The sequence below is a fragment of the Pomacea canaliculata genome, linkage group LG11, assembly GCF_003073045.1.
Source record: "Pomacea canaliculata isolate SZHN2017 linkage group LG11, ASM307304v1, whole genome shotgun sequence".
Taxonomy (NCBI): Eukaryota; Metazoa; Mollusca; class Gastropoda; order Architaenioglossa; family Ampullariidae; genus Pomacea; species Pomacea canaliculata.
In genome coordinates, this window is record NC_037600.1 from 24,034,963 (window position 1) to 24,053,189 (window position 18,227).

General features: G+C 40.7%; 3 protein-coding genes across 3 annotated transcripts in view; 2 read left to right on the plus strand and 1 right to left on the minus strand.

Annotated features, from left to right (window-relative positions):
- Positions 1–1,605: 1,605 nt before the first annotated feature.
- On the minus strand, positions 1,606–4,372 carry LOC112574802. Its single transcript, XM_025256111.1, has one exon. The coding sequence runs from the start codon at positions 3,218–3,220 to the stop codon at positions 1,628–1,630; it is 1,593 nt and encodes a 530-aa protein (XP_025111896.1). The 5' UTR covers positions 3,221–4,372; the 3' UTR covers positions 1,606–1,627.
- A 762-nt stretch (positions 4,373–5,134) lies between these two features.
- LOC112574830 lies at positions 5,135–8,531 on the plus strand. Its single transcript, XM_025256147.1, has 3 exons — positions 5,135–5,371; positions 5,689–6,053; positions 6,226–8,531. Exons 1-3 carry the CDS (start codon positions 5,181–5,183, stop codon positions 6,609–6,611), a joined length of 942 nt encoding a protein of 313 aa, XP_025111932.1. The 5' UTR covers positions 5,135–5,180; the 3' UTR covers positions 6,612–8,531.
- A 3,775-nt stretch (positions 8,532–12,306) lies between these two features.
- LOC112574832 overlaps positions 12,307–18,227 on the plus strand; it is a 6,561-nt gene continuing 640 nt past the window's right edge. Inside the window, exons 1-8 of the mRNA XM_025256150.1 lie at positions 12,307–12,677; positions 13,676–13,786; positions 15,213–15,341; positions 15,554–15,760; positions 16,808–16,942; positions 17,420–17,620; positions 17,842–17,979; positions 18,205–18,227. The exon at positions 18,205–18,227 is cut by the window's right edge and continues 181 nt beyond it. Of these exons, the coding sequence (XP_025111935.1) occupies positions 13,690–13,786; positions 15,213–15,341; positions 15,554–15,760; positions 16,808–16,942; positions 17,420–17,620; positions 17,842–17,979; positions 18,205–18,227 (930 nt within the window). The 5' untranslated portion in view covers positions 12,307–12,677; positions 13,676–13,689. The remainder of the gene's footprint in view (positions 12,678–13,675; positions 13,787–15,212; positions 15,342–15,553; positions 15,761–16,807; positions 16,943–17,419; positions 17,621–17,841; positions 17,980–18,204) is intronic.

Sequence of the window (18,227 nt, forward strand, 5' to 3'; positions counted from 1 at the left end):
CTTTTTTTTGGCAACGGATAGCTTCAAGTATTTCCGAGTGAGAAATTTCCTCTTCTATGTTTGAGTTTGCGCTAAAATGTAAACATTTCTCACAGTTCCCTTTATTATGGACCTGTACTGAACTTTCAACCTGTATGTCAAAATCAGTATCACATGATGTTTGTGTTATATTTAGGAGGTCTCTAAAGTAGTCGTACCATGCCTGAGGAGCTATTTTATTGCGATCATTATATGCATTTGTTGTAAGAGCTTTCACTTTCTGCCAGAATGTTCTAGTATTGGGGTCATTACATGCAGTGTTCAGATCCCTGATTATACGCTCGTCATATTTTTCTTTTTTTTGTTTTACATAGGATTTTGAATGTTTTCTTGAGGTTTAAATATTTTTGTAGGTCGAATTGTGTATTGCTCTTCCTAAATGTTCTTAACTGCTTGCATTTCACTTTTTTTGTACGTGCACATTCTACATCCCACCATTGTGGCTGGGTCCGATGTTTTTGTGCAGTGTGCTTTGATTTCATGTGGGAAGCTGCTTTCTGAAGAAAATCTACAAAACAAGAGGACCCGTCTTCAACACTTTTATTTAGAGCGACTAAAAACGTTGAAAGTTCTATCTCTGCTTTTGTTTTCAGATATTCAGTATATTGTGCTTCATGTTGGTCTTGCCATATATACCTAACCTCATCTTCTAAGTGAATTGTGGTATTTATTGTATCACTACCATGGGTGTCTAAATCTTTTAGCAATGTAATGACAATAGGGAAATGGTCTGACTCATCCTTATTGTCTACATGCATTTCTGAGATCAAGTCAAATATGGAGCTTGAACAAATGAAATAATCCACAACACTTTTGCCGCTGTTAGCTACACATGTAATTTCTCCTTGTTCATCCCCGGTTGATCTACCGTTAACAATAAAAATATCAAATTCTTTGCAGAGCTTTATAAGTTCCTGACCAAATTAATTTATGTTAAAATCTTTGGATGAACGTGGGGGTGGGGTGTTTCAGATGTTTCAAACATAATTTTAAGGTCTTTTAGGGGGTGTACATGTCTATCGCTGTCATCATAGTCAGCATCACTAAGTTCCGCTGTGCGGGCATTAAAGTCACCGCATAACAACCATGGTAAGTACGGATGGTCACTAGCTAATTGATTCATATGTTGACCTAAATTTTCTATCCCGTTACTGTTGTCATCCCCATTGATTACTGTTCTTTCTTGTGCTACATATACACAGGCAACAATAATATCCTCCCAGCTGTTCAAAACAGACTTACCTATTTTAAGGAAAATAAAATCCTCTGCCAGCTTAAGGAGTATAATATCTGAGGACACAGTTTTATGAATACAAACAGCTACACCACCCTTGAGTCTCTCTTCGCGTGAAGATAAGTATACAACATAGTCTGAGAAGGCATCTTCTATCTCACTCATCTGACATGACCAGGTCTCCAATAAAGCAAAAATTTTAAATTTTCTGCAGAACTCTCTGAAGGATGGCTCCCCCAGTTTGCACTTCAGTCCTTGAATATTCCAAGACATCATATTCATATCGTCCACTGAGAGTCCCTCGATATTATCTGATAGGGATTCTAATGAACTGTAGTAGGCCGGGCCATCCTGTCACTTTGTCCTTGTTGATGTTCTTTTTTGGGTACTGTTTTCCATTTTCAATGTCGTTTTCGAGGTCTTCCATTCACTGGGCAGGCAACTCTGTCCACTCGTACAAGATGTTTGATTTACTTGATTACCGTTCTTTGCATGAGCTGTACGAGGGGGCTGTCTACGTCCTGAAGAGTGTCTATCTGTACAATCTTGCTCCGAATTTTCACTGTATTCACTGAATTCGCTCTGATTGGCATGATGATCACTTGCACACACACTGCTAACAGAGCGTTTAGGAGACATCGCACCGTGCGTTTCACAGTTGGTGTCAGTGTCGCCAGCGAAGGATGTCTGGAGGGGGAGTTGTTGATGTCTCTCACTCCGATCTTGTCTATTCGATTGAGTTTGACGTATGTATTCCTGGCAGTTGGCGGCACCTAGGGTGTCAGCACCAGGGTGGCCGGGGTCTGTCGTGTACTTGCCATCTTCGTTAACTGTTTTGTTAACACCAGCCTCGTTGTCGATTCTGGGACGTGTGCGTCTCGGTTCTGTGTGGAGTTGTCCATTTTTGTAAAAAGCGAACTTCCCTTCTTCACGGGCTTTTGATAAGTTATTAGCCTGTAGTCTCGTCAGGTCAGAGGCTACTCTAATACCGGCCGTTCGAAGCTTGTCCCTCACATTTTTATCGCTTAGTAGCACCATTTTATCGGACCATCGATGAAATTGTACAATCATGGGTCGGGGGCGGTTGTCACCAGTCCTCTTAAACCCAAGTCGATGGGCCCGCTCAATGTCCTCGGCACACCATAATTTTACATCACATAGTTCGTTGAGGAGGCTAATCACTTTTGAGCTGCACTCTGTGTAGTTCTCACTGGTACTTTCTTGTATGCCGAACAGCCTAATATTTTTTCGCCTGGACACAGCCTCGAGCTTGTCCATTTCCTTTATGATTTGATCCATTTTTTCTTTTAATAGTTCATTTTCCTCTGCTAATTTGTTGATTCGTCTCTCATTTCCAAGTACCTTTTCTTTGACTGAATCAATACCTTGTTGAAGCCTGGAAATGTTTTGTATCAAGGATTGGTGGGAAGTCTGAATTTGTTGCGAAATCTGTTGAGTAACTGAATCCTCAATACCACGCAGCTGAGTGTGTATGATGCCAACAAAAGTGGTCTGAGACTGCTCCATGCGGGAAAGAGAAGTAGATAGAGCGGCAAGAGTGGACGATATGCTTTGGATAGTCGGTTGGTCTGACACAAGTCCGGTCTGGGTGTGGTGTTCGTTAGCACTTGCACTTGCAACCAGGTGTTGCGAGACAGGTATGTCCGGTATCGAAGTGTCAGTAGAGCCATAATTACTCGTTATGTGGTCCGTTGTATGAGAAGCATGAATAATCTCGCCGTTAAGAGGTCCAGGATTTAGTTCGATATCTCCAGCACACATGAGAAGACTTGAAATGATAACAGCTAGCAATACACACTGTGCTTTCCTTGCTCTCACCTTGCCAAGTATGATTGCAGCAGTTTTCGCCCTTCGCCACATGAAGTAAGCAAATCGCCATAAAAAAAGGCCACAACTCACACGGAAAGTTGTAATTTCCAACGGCATTTCCACAGGATATATAACACACAATTCAGTTTACACTTTTGGTCCAGATGATATAGATAAACTAAACTTAATAGGTTTTCTCAAGGTTTCATGGAGAGCACTCAAAAACGCGTGTAACCTCGAGTGTGAGCTGTCGTCATCGTCATGTGTGTGTGCATGATCCTGTCAGTGCCATATTTACAAGATAAGGCAGGCAGAACCAACTGGGCCTCCCAAGTTAGAATTTTACTATGTAGCTATGGTTTTGGATATGTATGGGAATGGCAGACAGTTGGTAATCTCCCCTTATTCATCACCACTATAAAAGAAAGATTCAAGGATTGCTCTCTCCAAAAATGGCATGATTCAGTATCTTGTTCTTCTTCTTCAGATTACTGTGATTATCAGCCAGATTTACTTAGAGCAACATATATAGACCAGATATTACGACGTGAACATAGACGGGTCCTGTGTTTGTTGAGAAGTAATTGTTTACCCCTTAATGGAAATACTCGTCACCAAACTAGCAACAAACCTGAGTGCAAGCAATGTGATAGTCAAAGTGTGGAACACCGATACCATTTTAAAATGTCCTAAATATACAACTCTACATAAGAGATACATCCCACTCTTTTACCATAAATTCCCCTCATCCTTTAAGGTTGACCTTTTGTGTAAGAACCTTAAGGGTAAAGTAGCTATTAATGTAGCCCTCTATATAACAGAATGTCTGAAAATGAGGACATCATGACAGTGTACATATAATTACTTAGCACTGAATGTCATTATACTGTTTATCATTTAACTAAAAACCAAATACAACTAAAAGGTTGATCATGTACAGCAATCGACTGCTAATTTGCATGTAACATACAATATAAGAGGTTGATGTGAACCAAATGGTATCTAGAAAATGTACATTACACACGTAAGACCTGTATGACATGTGCATTGCATGAGGTAAAGGGATGATTGTTACTATATTTGATGTTGATGTGGGCCAGATGGCCTCCTAAAAACTGAACGAATAAATAAAAAAAAATACCAAAAATACAAAAAAAATAAAAAAAAACCTTGCTGCTCACCTGTTGGACTTTGACATCGTGATATGTTTACACAGGATTGTGACATGCGGGGTCTGTCATACTGTCTCTGTGTCTGGGTGTCATCTGAAGTAAACAAAGTGTTTCCACCATGTAACGTTTATTATGGCGGTCCCTTGAGAAACGTGAAATCGAGGTTTTATTGTAAATATTTTATGAAGATTCTGTACAGTTTGTAACAGTAATGTCAGGTTAGTTTGTTTATTCACTCAGCTAAACTATTTTCACAAAGTTAACAAAAGCTAATTGGTTTTAGATTGTTGAGGTGACAGTATTTATTGGTGAAGAGAATAAAGTTAGAGAGAAGAATTCATGCTTCACCGCGACATGTACAACTGTTAGTAGACAGTAGACCGTTAGTGACAGAGAGAGACAGAATGTAGTAACTACTTTTACTCTTTGGTTTTGTTTCTGATCATAGAAGTACGTTAGTACCTCAAGACAGAAAACATTATTACTGAATGCAGTAAACCCCTTGTAGTAAATAAATTAAATCACTTAATATACAAGGTTAGTCACAGCTGTTGATGTGATGTTTATTTTAACAGTAAGATGAGCTCAAGTATCGAACATTTGTTTGTTGCAGGTTCTGCGGTCCGGCGACAACAGTGAGTGTGCCATGCACATGTCCTCCACGTGTGAGTGTCAAGACCCTGGGTCAGGCCGTGTGGTGGACAGGAGAGTGCTACACTGCTGTCATCACACTCTTCCCGGAGCAAGTTCACCTGCTACACACGGCGCCTCCCACACTCTTTGTCACCGGACCGCCCGGTACAGGTAAAACTGTGGTGCTGCTGCTGATGGCCATACAGTGGCTGTGGTGTGGTCACCACGTCTACGTTGTCAGTACGTGGTGGGGGAGTCGTGCAGCGTGCATCATGTTGTATCACCTGTTGCTGCAGACAGTAAAGACACAACAGTCAGCAGGTGTGTCACCCGGTCAGCCTCACCTCCTGCTGTATGAGCTTGATGACGGTGAAGACGTGAAGAAGGCCGTCAACGACTTGTCACAGGCGGCGAGCGGAGGGTCGTTGTACGTCATCGCTGATGAAGTAATGAGTGAGTGGAGGTGAGTTGTACAGCGTGTGATGTGATGATAGACACACAGGTAGATGCTGTCTGCATTTACTGGATTACAACTATTTGGTGCTTAACAGGTGATGTTACCTCAACAGTTGTGACACCTGATGGAGGTGTTGTGTTGTCAACATAGATTTGTTTTGAAGCATCGGCTGTTACACAGATTGGGTGGCAACACGTGTCATTATTGTGACGTCACTTACTTGATGACATCATTGGTAACAATATTACACATGATACACAAACAGAATCACACATTAATAACAGTACACAGTGTAACCCGTGTAGCTACATCCTATGTTACAGTCTTGGCTACAGAATCCAGAACTTTTGGACTTTGTGTGACAAGCTGCTGACACCTCGTCTCCATCTGTGGGCGGCATGTTGTTACCATGAATACGCACCCGCCGGCTGGCAAGTGGAATGTTTAACCAGACCCCTCCGCTCTCCTCCAGCCGTCGTCAGGGAAGTCGAGCAGGACGAGAAGATGACTACACACCGTTATGTCCACCCGTACAATAAGCGAGGTGTACCCGACCACACAGACGGCCCGCCAGTCAAACGACTGTATCACCGAAGTCAGGGTCACTCAGGTTACTTTCCAGTTGACTGTGTCACGTGCGGTCGTGAGGTGGCCAGCTTCCTACACAGTCTCCGTGTTGGTGTTACAGGTAGGTGTGAGTGTTGTGTAGTGTAACGTTGTTTACAGTTAAACACTTACTTGTGTGATAAATAACGAACGGGTTCGAAACAGTCTTGTAAATAAGACAGTGTGTTAGTAACGTGTGTCTGTCAGTTTACGTGATGACGTCACGATGCTATTGTTTATGTCGATGTTGACAGAGAGCAGCACAACAACATCTACAACACTCACCTCTACCAGCAGCGGCACAACACCCTGTCTACAGTGGAGAGACGTGCTGGTGTTGCACTCGAATTACGTTAGTGACAACTCGGGTGTGGTGACAGGACTGCAAGAAGCGGGTATCCCAGTGCAGGTGATGAAGGACGATGACATCGAGGACGTGGCCACGGCCCGCACTGACGTGGTGTGGGTGTCGAGTAGAGATCATGTTCGTGGTCTGGAGAGAAAAGTCGTCGTGTGTGTGAAGGATTATGAGTTTGAAAGATCTGCGATTTATTTAGAACAGTACAACCTATCATCTGTCCGACTTGACCTCATGTCCCGCTGTACGTCACAACTTGTGATTGTCTCCCCTGACGACTAGCCGCTTGAAGGCGACTGACACTGACATTGACAATGACACTGACACATTTGTCACCTGCAGTAGTCGTGTGTCAGTCTTTTTGTGTTTGTGCTCTTCTACTCTTAGTCTATCACACGTGATCCCATTATGATGTCATATATATGACGTCATTAGAGATTTTTACATCAAGTGGTTCGTGTCTCTGTTTACACACAAAAAGTGTCAACAAGTTTCTCTGTTACAGAGTTATGTGTATGGTAATGTGTAATCATTTCCGTTCTGTGTCAATGTGTCAGCCTACCAGTGTGACATCTGTGTCAATGTGTCAGTCTAGCAGTGTCATATCTGTGTCAGTGTGTCAGTCTACCAGTGTGATATCTGTGTGAATGTGTCTATATGTTGTACACGTGCTGTCAAAGGGCCTCAACAGACTGTAATGTCAGTGCCGTGCACTAAAGTGTTTAGTCTGATATTGTTTACTGCCAGTAGTAAACAAAGGGGACAGAACTCTGAGACTAACTACAGACACGAGTTGTCCATCAAAACCCACTTCACTGAGTTAAGAGATTGATTGATGTAAACACAACAAACACTAGCGGCTCACTTATACAACACATGTTACAAGTTTAACTGTTTGACACAAACACATTCACACGATGTACAAATGTTGTTTCACATCCTTTATAAATGTCGCCACACGTTTCACAATGAGTGTTTCAATAAAGATTGTTGTTGTTAGTTTAAAACAGGTACAAACAGTTGTTAAGTGGTTAAAATAGTTGTAACAGTGACGTCACCCACAGGCATCACGTGCGCACTGTTACAACAGTCAAACACCAGGCTGACAATATAAACATACACCACACAGCAAATAAACAATAAATACCAATGACAGGATACAATACCTACACCACGATCACATGACACTGTTACAGTTTACAACATCTTGTCACAACACACACTATACCCTGACCGTGACATGTCATGACACGAAGTCTCACAATCAGCCATTGCTGACGTCATGTTAGCCCTCAGTGACGTCATGCGGATGGAGGATGAAGGAGGACAGCGAGTGTCGTCTGTCAGGAAAGCGATGATGAGGGCGAAGATAAAACGCGTGTGCAGCTTATTTTGTCGATGATTTGTTTGACTAAAGAAAACCTTTTCGCGATGTGTTTTGATGGAGTCAACACATGTGTAACTTGGGACTAGACATGTCACTTGTGTGTTGGACTGCAGCTGTCCTGTGTCTTGGGGTCACGTGGCTAGAGCGGTGACCTGCGCTGTGTGCTGGTTGTTCTTGTGTTGTATATTGATGTTTCTTTAATAAAAGGTGTCAAGAAAAAAAAAACAGAAAAAAATCTCTACAGCAGCACTAGCGGACGCACGCTGAGCATATCATCCCAGAAAACTACAGAATCCCAAGGAATAGAGGGGCGACAGTGAGAGAAGGCAGCCAATAAAATGTAAAAGCAAAGTAGACCTCATCCAGCAAACAAAGTCACGTGTTTGTTGTCGACAGTTCACATCACAAGAAGTGAGATGACAGACCGAGTACTAAACCTAAAGAAAGAGACGACGCTACCGATGAAGATAACATCGCTAACGAGCAGTGTCTTTCCTCTACAAAGAAAAGCTGACAACAGCGATGTGAGAAGAACTGATTGTAAAATAACTAAGTGATAACCAACCAAATAACAAACAACTTATTGCTCAGCCTCACCTTCTGGTCTACGACCTTTAATGAAATCAAAATCAAATCAGACACAAGCAATTTTCTTTTGCTCAAAAGGGCAGGCATACATACTCATACAGACATTAACACACAGTTAGGAGTAAAGATACATTATCATGGTAGGTTGTATCTCCTTCAAATGGTCAATGATATTCCAATACTTATATTTCTTGTATATATTAATAAAAAAAGTTGTGTTTCTTGCATTTAGTGTCATCTGTTTTGTTTAACTTTAACTCGCAACCATTATCACACTTGTGTGTGAGTGTTTAGAGTATCACACATTCAAACCTACCATTTCTCTCACCCTTCTCTCAACATCCATCATGCAACTCTCTCGTTCTATTATTTTCCGCACGTGCTCAGTGACAGTGTGATGACGTAGCTCCAACGCCTGAGACAGTCCGCTGAGTCATCTGCACAATCACAGAAGCTGTGGACGACAGCTTGCATGCGTATTACCATCAGGACAAGACTCTTTACTGCCAGTGAAACCTCATCGTAATAAGCATGCAAACTGTCGTCCACATTCATTCCTGTTGCTATAAAAATCTCCGACATTTACTGACTTTGAACTTTGACCTGCTGCGGCTGCTGTGACAAGGCAAGAGCAATTAACTCTGGCGACCTTATACAGACCATGGTGTGGACTTTCCCTGACTTATATCACTCCTTGCCCCGACCACAGAGGGCATTCACTCCTCTAGCAGGCACTCTTCACTCTCTCAGTCTTTGTTTTCTGCTGGCAGCGGTTGTTTCTCTCGACAATCTACCCTGTCACGTGACCCCAGTCGTAGGAAGAAGAGGCCTAATTATTCATTGGTAAGACACTCACAGTTGACAGGGGAAGCGACACTAGGACCTACAATGTTGTTGTTCTTCACCATCTTCTGCGCCGTCCTGACAACAGGTCATTCGTGCTCCTGTCTTCTAAACACGAGCAGAATCATGGACCAACTTGAATTGTACTGCCGGTATCACATGGGTGAGTGGCGCCATCTGACCCTTCCTTTTGTCTTTGCCCTCAACTATTGAGATGCATCCATTGAAATTCTTTTTACCAAATTGTTTTATCTATAACCATTTTATTCACAATAAAGTTTCTTTTATTTGGAGTGGAGGTTTAAAACCTGTGATTCAGGCTGCAAATGCTCCTATCCACACCACAGTTGCAGTCACAAAACGGAACTAATAAGAATAAGTTTGTTTATTTGTGTGCTGGACATCAGATTGTACTCACCGTGTCTTTGAAAACCAAAATGAGTTCACACACTGTCGGAAGGAAAGAAGTGCGAATCTATCGATGTTATGTTCAACTGTTCCTCATCCTTCTTGAGTTGCAAATCATGTATGGTTGATAGATATTTCATGTTGCACTTGGTTCGGCCTGTAAGCTGTACTAGTGTCCGTATAGCCGACTGACACTCGTTATCTACAGTTGTTATTGGAGAGCCACTCACTGAGACTGAGGACAATGGAGAGAGGACCTACACAGTCAGAGTGCGCCACCCTTTGCTGGTATTCAACACTTTATTTGTTGTTTTCTTTACACAATTTCTTTCCTTTTCTGCTCGAGCTTGTTCACGTAGAGTTGTTGCTGTTGTCATTACTGTTGTATGTGTTGTTGGTGCTCTTGCTGCTGTTCTCAATATTTCTGCTGTTCTTTATTTTTATTTTCTTGCTGCTGCTCCCCATTTTGTTTCTTTTTTTCTTGTTTACTTTATGGTGTTGTTCTTCCTGTTGCAACTGTCCTTTGTTGTGGTCATTCTTTCTGCTGTTGTCGTTCTTGGTTTTTACTGTTATCGTTGTTATTATGTTTGTTGCCTTTGTCGTTATTGGTACTTCGGATCAACTTCATTGCATTTCTTTAAATATTTTTTTATATTTTCTTGATGGGTATGCATGAATAAGCTCTACAATAGTGAGGTAACTTATTTTTGTGTTCATTACGGCTTTCGTCGTTGTCATCATCATCATCATCATCATCATCATCATCATCATCATCATCATCATCATCATCGTCATCATCATCATCATGATTGCAGGTTCGAAGTCCAGTCTACGAACCGTTTACAGTAACCATCAAAACATCCATGTCCGAAGACACCTGCGGAAAAAGATTTGATCTCTCCAATACTTACGTGTTTGCTTGTGAGTTGATAGCATGATGAGCTGTGTCTTTCTCTTCGTCCATCTGTCATTCTCATGTTCACTGCAGCTAAGCTACGGCGCTCTTTGCCCTGAGTACTGGTGTATAGGACTACGTTTACTGACGAGACTATAGGAAGATGTACTTACAAGGCTGTGTGACTCTTTACTTACTATATTATGTGACTCTTTACATACTATATTATGGGACTCTTTACTTACTATATTATGGGACTCTTTACTTACTATATTATGAGACTCTGTACTTACTCTATTATGGGACTCTGTACTTACTATATTATGGGACTCTTTACTTTAATTACTAAGCGACACAAAGATATACTGTTGTAGAACTCCCTGGCATCTAGACTAAAAGACACTTACACGGTAATTACTACAGGAAGAGTTACTAAAGTATGTGACTCCTTTGTTACCAGGTATGAGGCTCTTTGTCCTCACTAGGTTGTAGAAGGTAACCCTTGAGTAACCTTATAATTTCAGTAAATAAGGAGAATGGTAATTGGAGAACTTCGTCATGTGACCCAAACATCAAGTGGGAAATGTCACAAAGCAATCAGCTCAAAATGAGAAAATTTGTGAGACGTTGCCCTGGTGCTGTGTGACTACCGTGACCCGGACACAGCCTCGGTAAGTATGTAACAGATACTTATTATCGAAATACCTTGTCATGCACACTATTTTTTTTTTTTGTTTGTTTTACTCACGTGACCTAATAAGCGTATCAGTTTTCCTAATAAAATTTCAAAATTTCAATTAAAATATAAAATAGCTTACAGCGAACTTTAAATTGCTTACAAGGCTGTCGCCATAGTATGTTTTGATGATATTATTTTTGCCGACTGAAATATTTTATATTTAATCATAATTTGTTATGGATTTGCTATTAACGACCCAGACGTGGTCCTTGTACTTGTCATGCACTGCGTTGTGATGTGTTATTATTGGCAGTAAGACTATTTTAGTCTTTGTTTCATACATATTGCACTGTGTTTTATGTGCTTTGTAACATTTATTTGTGTAGAGTGAAACATCTCCCACAACCTGCCAAGCAAGTCTTCCACGTGCTGTAAGCAATGAAACATTGGTCTGATGCAGGAGGCTAGTAAATGTACGAACTTGTGAACACACTATGCTTGTTAAGTGTGATTCTTGCTGTATGCACGCGTGTCTGTATGCGTGTTATGGTGAGACATACATACACAAACTGTTGTTAGTTTATCGGGCAGCGCCTGAGTGAAGAGTAAAGTCATCATCACAGAGAAGCTCTGTACCGGACCCCAGAGGGCATGAGACACAACAGGTCATTGGGCGGGTGGGAGGCGGCAACGACTAAATCTTGCTGTCAGGAGGGATGAGGGGCGAAACTCATCCAATCGGATAGTTCCCAGTAGCTCTCAAACGCAATAAATCGTTAATCCAGTTTGCTACTAGCTTTTTTGAGGCGGTGGGGTGAAATGGAATGAAAAAAAAATAAATTCCAGAATACAACGGCTTCATGACTCATTTGGAACAGACACGTCTCTCAGGTTCCTTGCACCTTATAGCGACATTAACTTTGTGACTGGAGAGCCCCGTCAGACTGACACAACACAGACACAGGCTGGCAATTAACGACTCACCTGACAGTTTAGCATAGGAGTGAAAACTTTCTGATCACTAATTAAAAAGCAAGATCATGCACAGTAAAATATACCTCGCCAGCTGCTTTTTAAGACAACAGTAATAAATAAATAATGATTGGGGCGGAACTGGGCTGATATATGCGCACTTAATTATTCTACGGAAGCCCATTTGCACCCGGGCAGCAGTCAGGTGTGGAATGGTTGTCAGGGCAGCAAGTACATCCTGACACAGCGACTGCCACGTAGACGACACGTACAGACGCCGCGCCTTCTGTCACAGACATTTGTCAGTGTCGTTAATGTCACAACAGCAAGACTGTGTCACCTGAGAAAATCATCGCTGTGATCGCAAACTATTCCATTCTTCACGTCTGCTCCTTGTATCAAAATGGCGCCGAAGCCAGTTGTGTGATCGATACAGTGGCGACACACCTACATGCCTGCTGTGTAGTGTGTAGTGTGTAGTGCTGTGTAGTGTGTAATGTGTAGTGCTGTGTAGTGCAGGCCTTGGAAACTACCCACACGTACCACGTGACACTACACGCGCAAGGATACCTACAGGTAGTGTGACAAGTTTCCTTTTTTTAAAAAATTTAACCCCGAATGTATTCCCATGATAATCTCCATTCACCATAATTTAATCGATGACCTTAGACCTTGAACTGTGTCGCGATGGAAGATGTTTATATCTGGGAAAAGCGAACGATAGAATAGCAGCATAGTGTTACTGTAGATGATCGTGACACAGACTCGTAACATTTTGTTTGGTTTGGATAATTCAGACATCCCTCTCACCAGGTTTAATAAAAGCTTGATCTAAAGTATCGTCCACGACTTCATTGTACAAAGGGAAGCAAAGCTGAGCAGACATTGGGGAGTGATGAGCGGGGTTCTGTCCCTTTATTAGACTACCTTTAATAAGGCTAGAACTAGAGGTAGATTGTGTTTTCTTTCTTGGTTTGGGTTCAAATTAGGCCAGCCTTGTTAGGTTACACGACTAAGGATTGAGTTTTAAGGTTAATTTAAGATTAGAGTGAAGAGACGGACTGTGTAAGAGACAGACATTATGCCGGTTTCATAATTATATTTTTTTCTGTTTCGCCATGTTTGTAATGGGCCAGCTGCAGTTGTGTTACTGAATTTGTCTGTTAAAACTTTGTAGTGTGATAACATGTGAAAATTCTTTAGTTAACTAGTGCTGGCGTCGATGTCTAATACATAGACTGTGATAGCATTCCCCTTTCTCGATCGTGGTGCATCCAGTGGGTGACTGTCGGTTGTTGCTTTTCCCGTACAAGATAAAGACCACAAACGTACATAGAGACTGAACTGAAAATTTACAAAATACAGATGTATCTATAATACTTTTATCATTCATCACAAACTACCAGTCTAATTGACAAGGTGAGGACTAGTTATTTTATAAAATCGATTAAACATATGATAATGGATGGATGCTCGATGGATGGTAGATGGATGATGGATGATGATGAAAAATACGAGAAATAGCACATGGAGGCCATTTGAAATAGCCTGAAAGTAACAATTTGTAATTACAGGTTCAACATAAACTATGTCAACTCGCTGGTACTTGCGGCAGGTGTTGTCTGTCTGTGTAACATTCATCTTCCGTCTCCATCTTCTGTTCACCACACGAGCTCTGGCACAAGGTAGGTTCACTTCTGCTGCTATTCTGACAAGTATGAGGAAAGTAGGAGCAGCATCAAATGAAAAGCCCCCCCCCCCCCAAATTTTTTTAAAAATTAACTGCATATTGAAAGTTTTCCATTAAGTGCTAATTGATAATTGCGAAAAAAATGTCAAAACACGTTACACACACACAGGGACTGACATTTGTTCTTTCATATAGCATATTACAAACATCTGTTTGCGGGCTTCCCGATATTGTAATGAAAGTCACCCAAGTGAACTCTTATTAGCTTTGTCCCTCTTTTCTTCTCTTGTACTTTTCTTTATTTACTTTTTGTTCTTTATAGCTGAGCTAGGATACAATATCAACAGACAGTTTCAAGCGACCCCACACAATAATAAACAGCAATGGCGCTAAACTATCAGCCACCTCTAATGTCACAGACATAAATAATATATCTCCAAAAGTCTCACTGACTATTCACCTTAATTCACTCTTCTTCAATCTTTCTTCTACGAGAAAAAAATTCAGAAGAAAGGCATAGGTGTCTTGGACACTGAAGACTTCAGCCTTTCAGGAAAAACAATTATTATTCGTCTGACATCGGATATAGGCCCTTTAGATATTTTTATATTATAATCGAAATACCTTGATTCTTGTTACCAAGCAGAGTCGTTGTAAGTGAAAACAGTTTCCTCTTTCTCCTGTTTGCACTGAGCTTTGCTTGTCGGCTACCTATGAGCCTTCTAGAAGCTTCTTCAAGGTTCGTGGTCTGCGGATATTCTGTCGCTTCAGTTGTTTCGTTTCATATAATCACTCCGAGGAATCTTCTCCCACCTGTCGTCGAGGAGTCTCTAATCATGGCTGAGGAGATAATCCACAGTTAGTTTAAACAGATGACTGGAGGGCGACTCGCACACGTGTCTTGTCCTAAAGTGTCTTACCTTTCACGTAGATGCTTTTGATGCTCTCCCCTCGTTTGTGTGAGTTCTCTAGATAGAATATTTATTTCACTCTCGCATCGCACTTTTTAACTCACAATTAAAATACATTTTCTTGCTCTTTGCTCAGCAACACAGTAAATAGTTCAACGTTTCAAAATACGATAAGAAAATGAAGATCAAATAGGGAGATCACATAGGTGACCCCTGGCAAGGCAAGAATCTGCTTGTAGTACACTTGTTTTACTTCAGGTCAAGTCAGGTTCTCTCGTCATGTCAGAAATCCTAATCTAGTACACCCAGTAAATTTGCTGTATGTTTAAATTTGCATGGAAGACACATCCATAACAACACAACACACGTAATGACTAGAAAACGCAAGCTACATTTTACATAAATAATTTAAACTGAAGACTTTTTTTTCTTCTTTATTTCATTTTTGTGGCCGTATGCTCCTCAAGGGAGCAACAAGGAATAAACTAACTTTTTTTCGTCACACTACAGATGCAACGTGTGAGGTACCTTCGGTAGAACCGTTGGCCAGTACTTCAGTCACCTGCCACTTTCCTGAGGATGTCAGCAAGACAAACAAGGGCTTCAGTATTGTCATGTACAAGGGCAACAGAAGTCAAGGTAAGTAGAACGGAAGTTACATGCAGTTTGCATGTTTATTGGTTTACCTCTTTCATCTGGTCTTCGTGCGATAATAACAGTACGATATGTCTACCTGAGTCAGTCAAATAGCTACTTCAATATTTTATTAACTTGACTTGTTTTGTTTTATTCCATATTCGTAAAATGATATGTTTAAAATTTTTCTTTTTTGTAAAATTTTGGTAAACAAGATGAAAAAGACATTCTGGAGTGCTGGTGGCTAGAAGGCAAAATGGGATGTGCGGTGTCGTCTGGATACAAGTACAATAGGATGGTCTCTAACCAACTCACCTTGGACATCCCTCAAGTGTCTGCACAACACATTGGGTCTTATGGTTGTAAACTTGTCAACATGGATCGCAACCATATTAAGCCCTGCGAGATGAAAATTAAGTTTGGTAAGATTATAAACATTATTAAATTATTTAATTTCAACCTGCTGTATGAGTGGACAGAATGGCAGCGATGTATTTTATTTAATTTTATTTACGTCTTTATTTACAAATAATATCAAAGCTACAATTTGTGCAAGCATGATGTTTGATCTCTAAGGTTTTAATCAAAACAAACTTTGAAGATCAATGTTAAAGTTTTGCTACAATTAACAATAAAAAACCCAATAAAACAATTCACAAAAGAAAACAAAAAGAATAATCAAGCAATCCAAACAACCCAAAAAAGAAAGCAAAATTGTTTTCAAGAGGCAGAGCTTTACTAAGGCCTAAAGGTAGGTACACTTATCACAACCGACGTGAATGAACCGGGTGATATAGATATTACAGCTTGGGAAGACAGTCCTGGGTATTGTTGGACAAAACAAAGACTTAGTGTTGCACGATTTGCTGAGTTAGAGATTAATGTTAGTTGATAACCTTTCGAAAACCTCCGAGGATATGTTTTGTTCATTTCTGGACATCATACCACGGGCAGACTTGGGGAAGTGATGTAAGGGCATCTTTAAATACCTTCATCTTATTGTAATCCTTTTGTGTAATGGCCGTTGACAAACTGTACCGTGTCTGTGCCTACATCTATTAACGGGTGACAATGCTGGGGACACTTCTGTAGGTTAGTCCACAGTGATTTCTTTTTTAGTATCAAATTAAAGAGTAAGATTATTCCCCTACATGAGCGATTTCATATTTTCCGATCCTTTACTGTCACTGAAATAGTCTCTGACTACAGTCATGACCAACATCTGATGCTGAGGTTCAAAACGCTTGGGTAGGGTAGGTCTAACAACAAAATAAGCCACATTATTATAGAGAGATAAATATTATTTGTTCTCAGTGTAATATTTAAAAACAATGGCAAATATGTAGAGTGTGACAAAAGAGATGGAATTCTAACAAAATTACATTTTAATCACGACAACACGGTCAGTATGAGCATCTAATTCAAAGTTTGAGCTCAAATATTACTCAGGTGCATTTTTTTTCTTGCAGTGGGGAAAACAATGTGTGACGTTTCCTCAGTAGAACACGGATCACAGACGTCACTGACATGTTACTTCCCTGAGGACGTCAGCAAGACCAAGAAAGACTTGGCTGTCTATCATTATGCAAGTGATGGTCATAGAGGTATTTATCATCTATAGACATTTTACTTTTTGCAGCTTTCTTGCTAAAGTTAACAAGTGGGATGTGTCTGTGTGTAATGAGAGATGCTTAACGTTAGAGAGAAATAAACTATTATGATAAACAGAATTACAATTATGTTACTCTTACGAAGAGCTTAGTGAAGTCATCAGTCCAGCCATCGGATTGGTTCTCACTACCCGCTACTGTGTCTCATACAGTCCCGGGTGTGTCTTGACCCGTGTCAGCGTGTGCCATCTAAGAGATATGATGGATGATTGATTGATTGATTGATTGATTGATGATGATGATTAAAGTACGCTGCTAAACAACGAAACTAGATTATTATGCATCATGACAGTGACGTGAAAAATATTTCTTTAATCATGGAAAGACTATGTTTCAGTGAATTCAATTTAATATATTGCTTGTTAAACGATAACTTATTATCTTCATTATCTCTGCATGTCATGTCTGAAGATCGTGTACTGCACGTTGGATGGCTGGGAGACCGTGTGAACTGTATCAGCGACCGTCGCTACCAGTTTGATTGTAGTTTTACCAACCACCTGACTCTCACTATACCCCGAGCCTCCACAGATGAAGAGGGGATGTACAGCTGTGACATTGGTAGCCTTGGGGCTGATAGAAGTGAAAACTGCTTATTCTACCTTAAAAAGGGTAATAAAACTATTTTAAAAAACATTAAGTAACATTAAGAAAATTAATCTACTCTCCAGCCATGCCAATTCTATTTCCTCTATAAAAAACTTTCCTGAGACACAATTACGATCTCTTACAACAAAAGTTAAGGATATCGGCTACACGATAAGAATAGAATTGATTTAAGATGTTTAAATTCGATAATACTAACCACGAATCATCTCCATTTTCTCTCCCAGATGCAGTGAACTCGTCGTGTTCCATCCCCAGTGTCCAGGAGGAGCAGCCTACGACACTGACCTGCACGTTTAGTGTTGACATCAATGTGACGAGAAGAGACTTCACAGTCGTCCGTCTTGGTGATAAGACCAACAACAGTAAAGTTTTAAACTTTTATTTACAAATATACTGTTAAATTTCTTATTCCTCTCCCAATAACCGCATAATTAACATGTTTTTTCTGTTTGTCTCTTCCTGCTACTCTCTAAATATCACCAAGAAGTATTTCGATAGTTACTTTGTTAATCACAGGTGAAAAGCCGCTGGAAGAGGTCTGAGGTGAGAGGAAGAGAGACTAACCATTGTTACATCACCTGTCCTAGGTGTTGCTATCCTAGTCTGCACC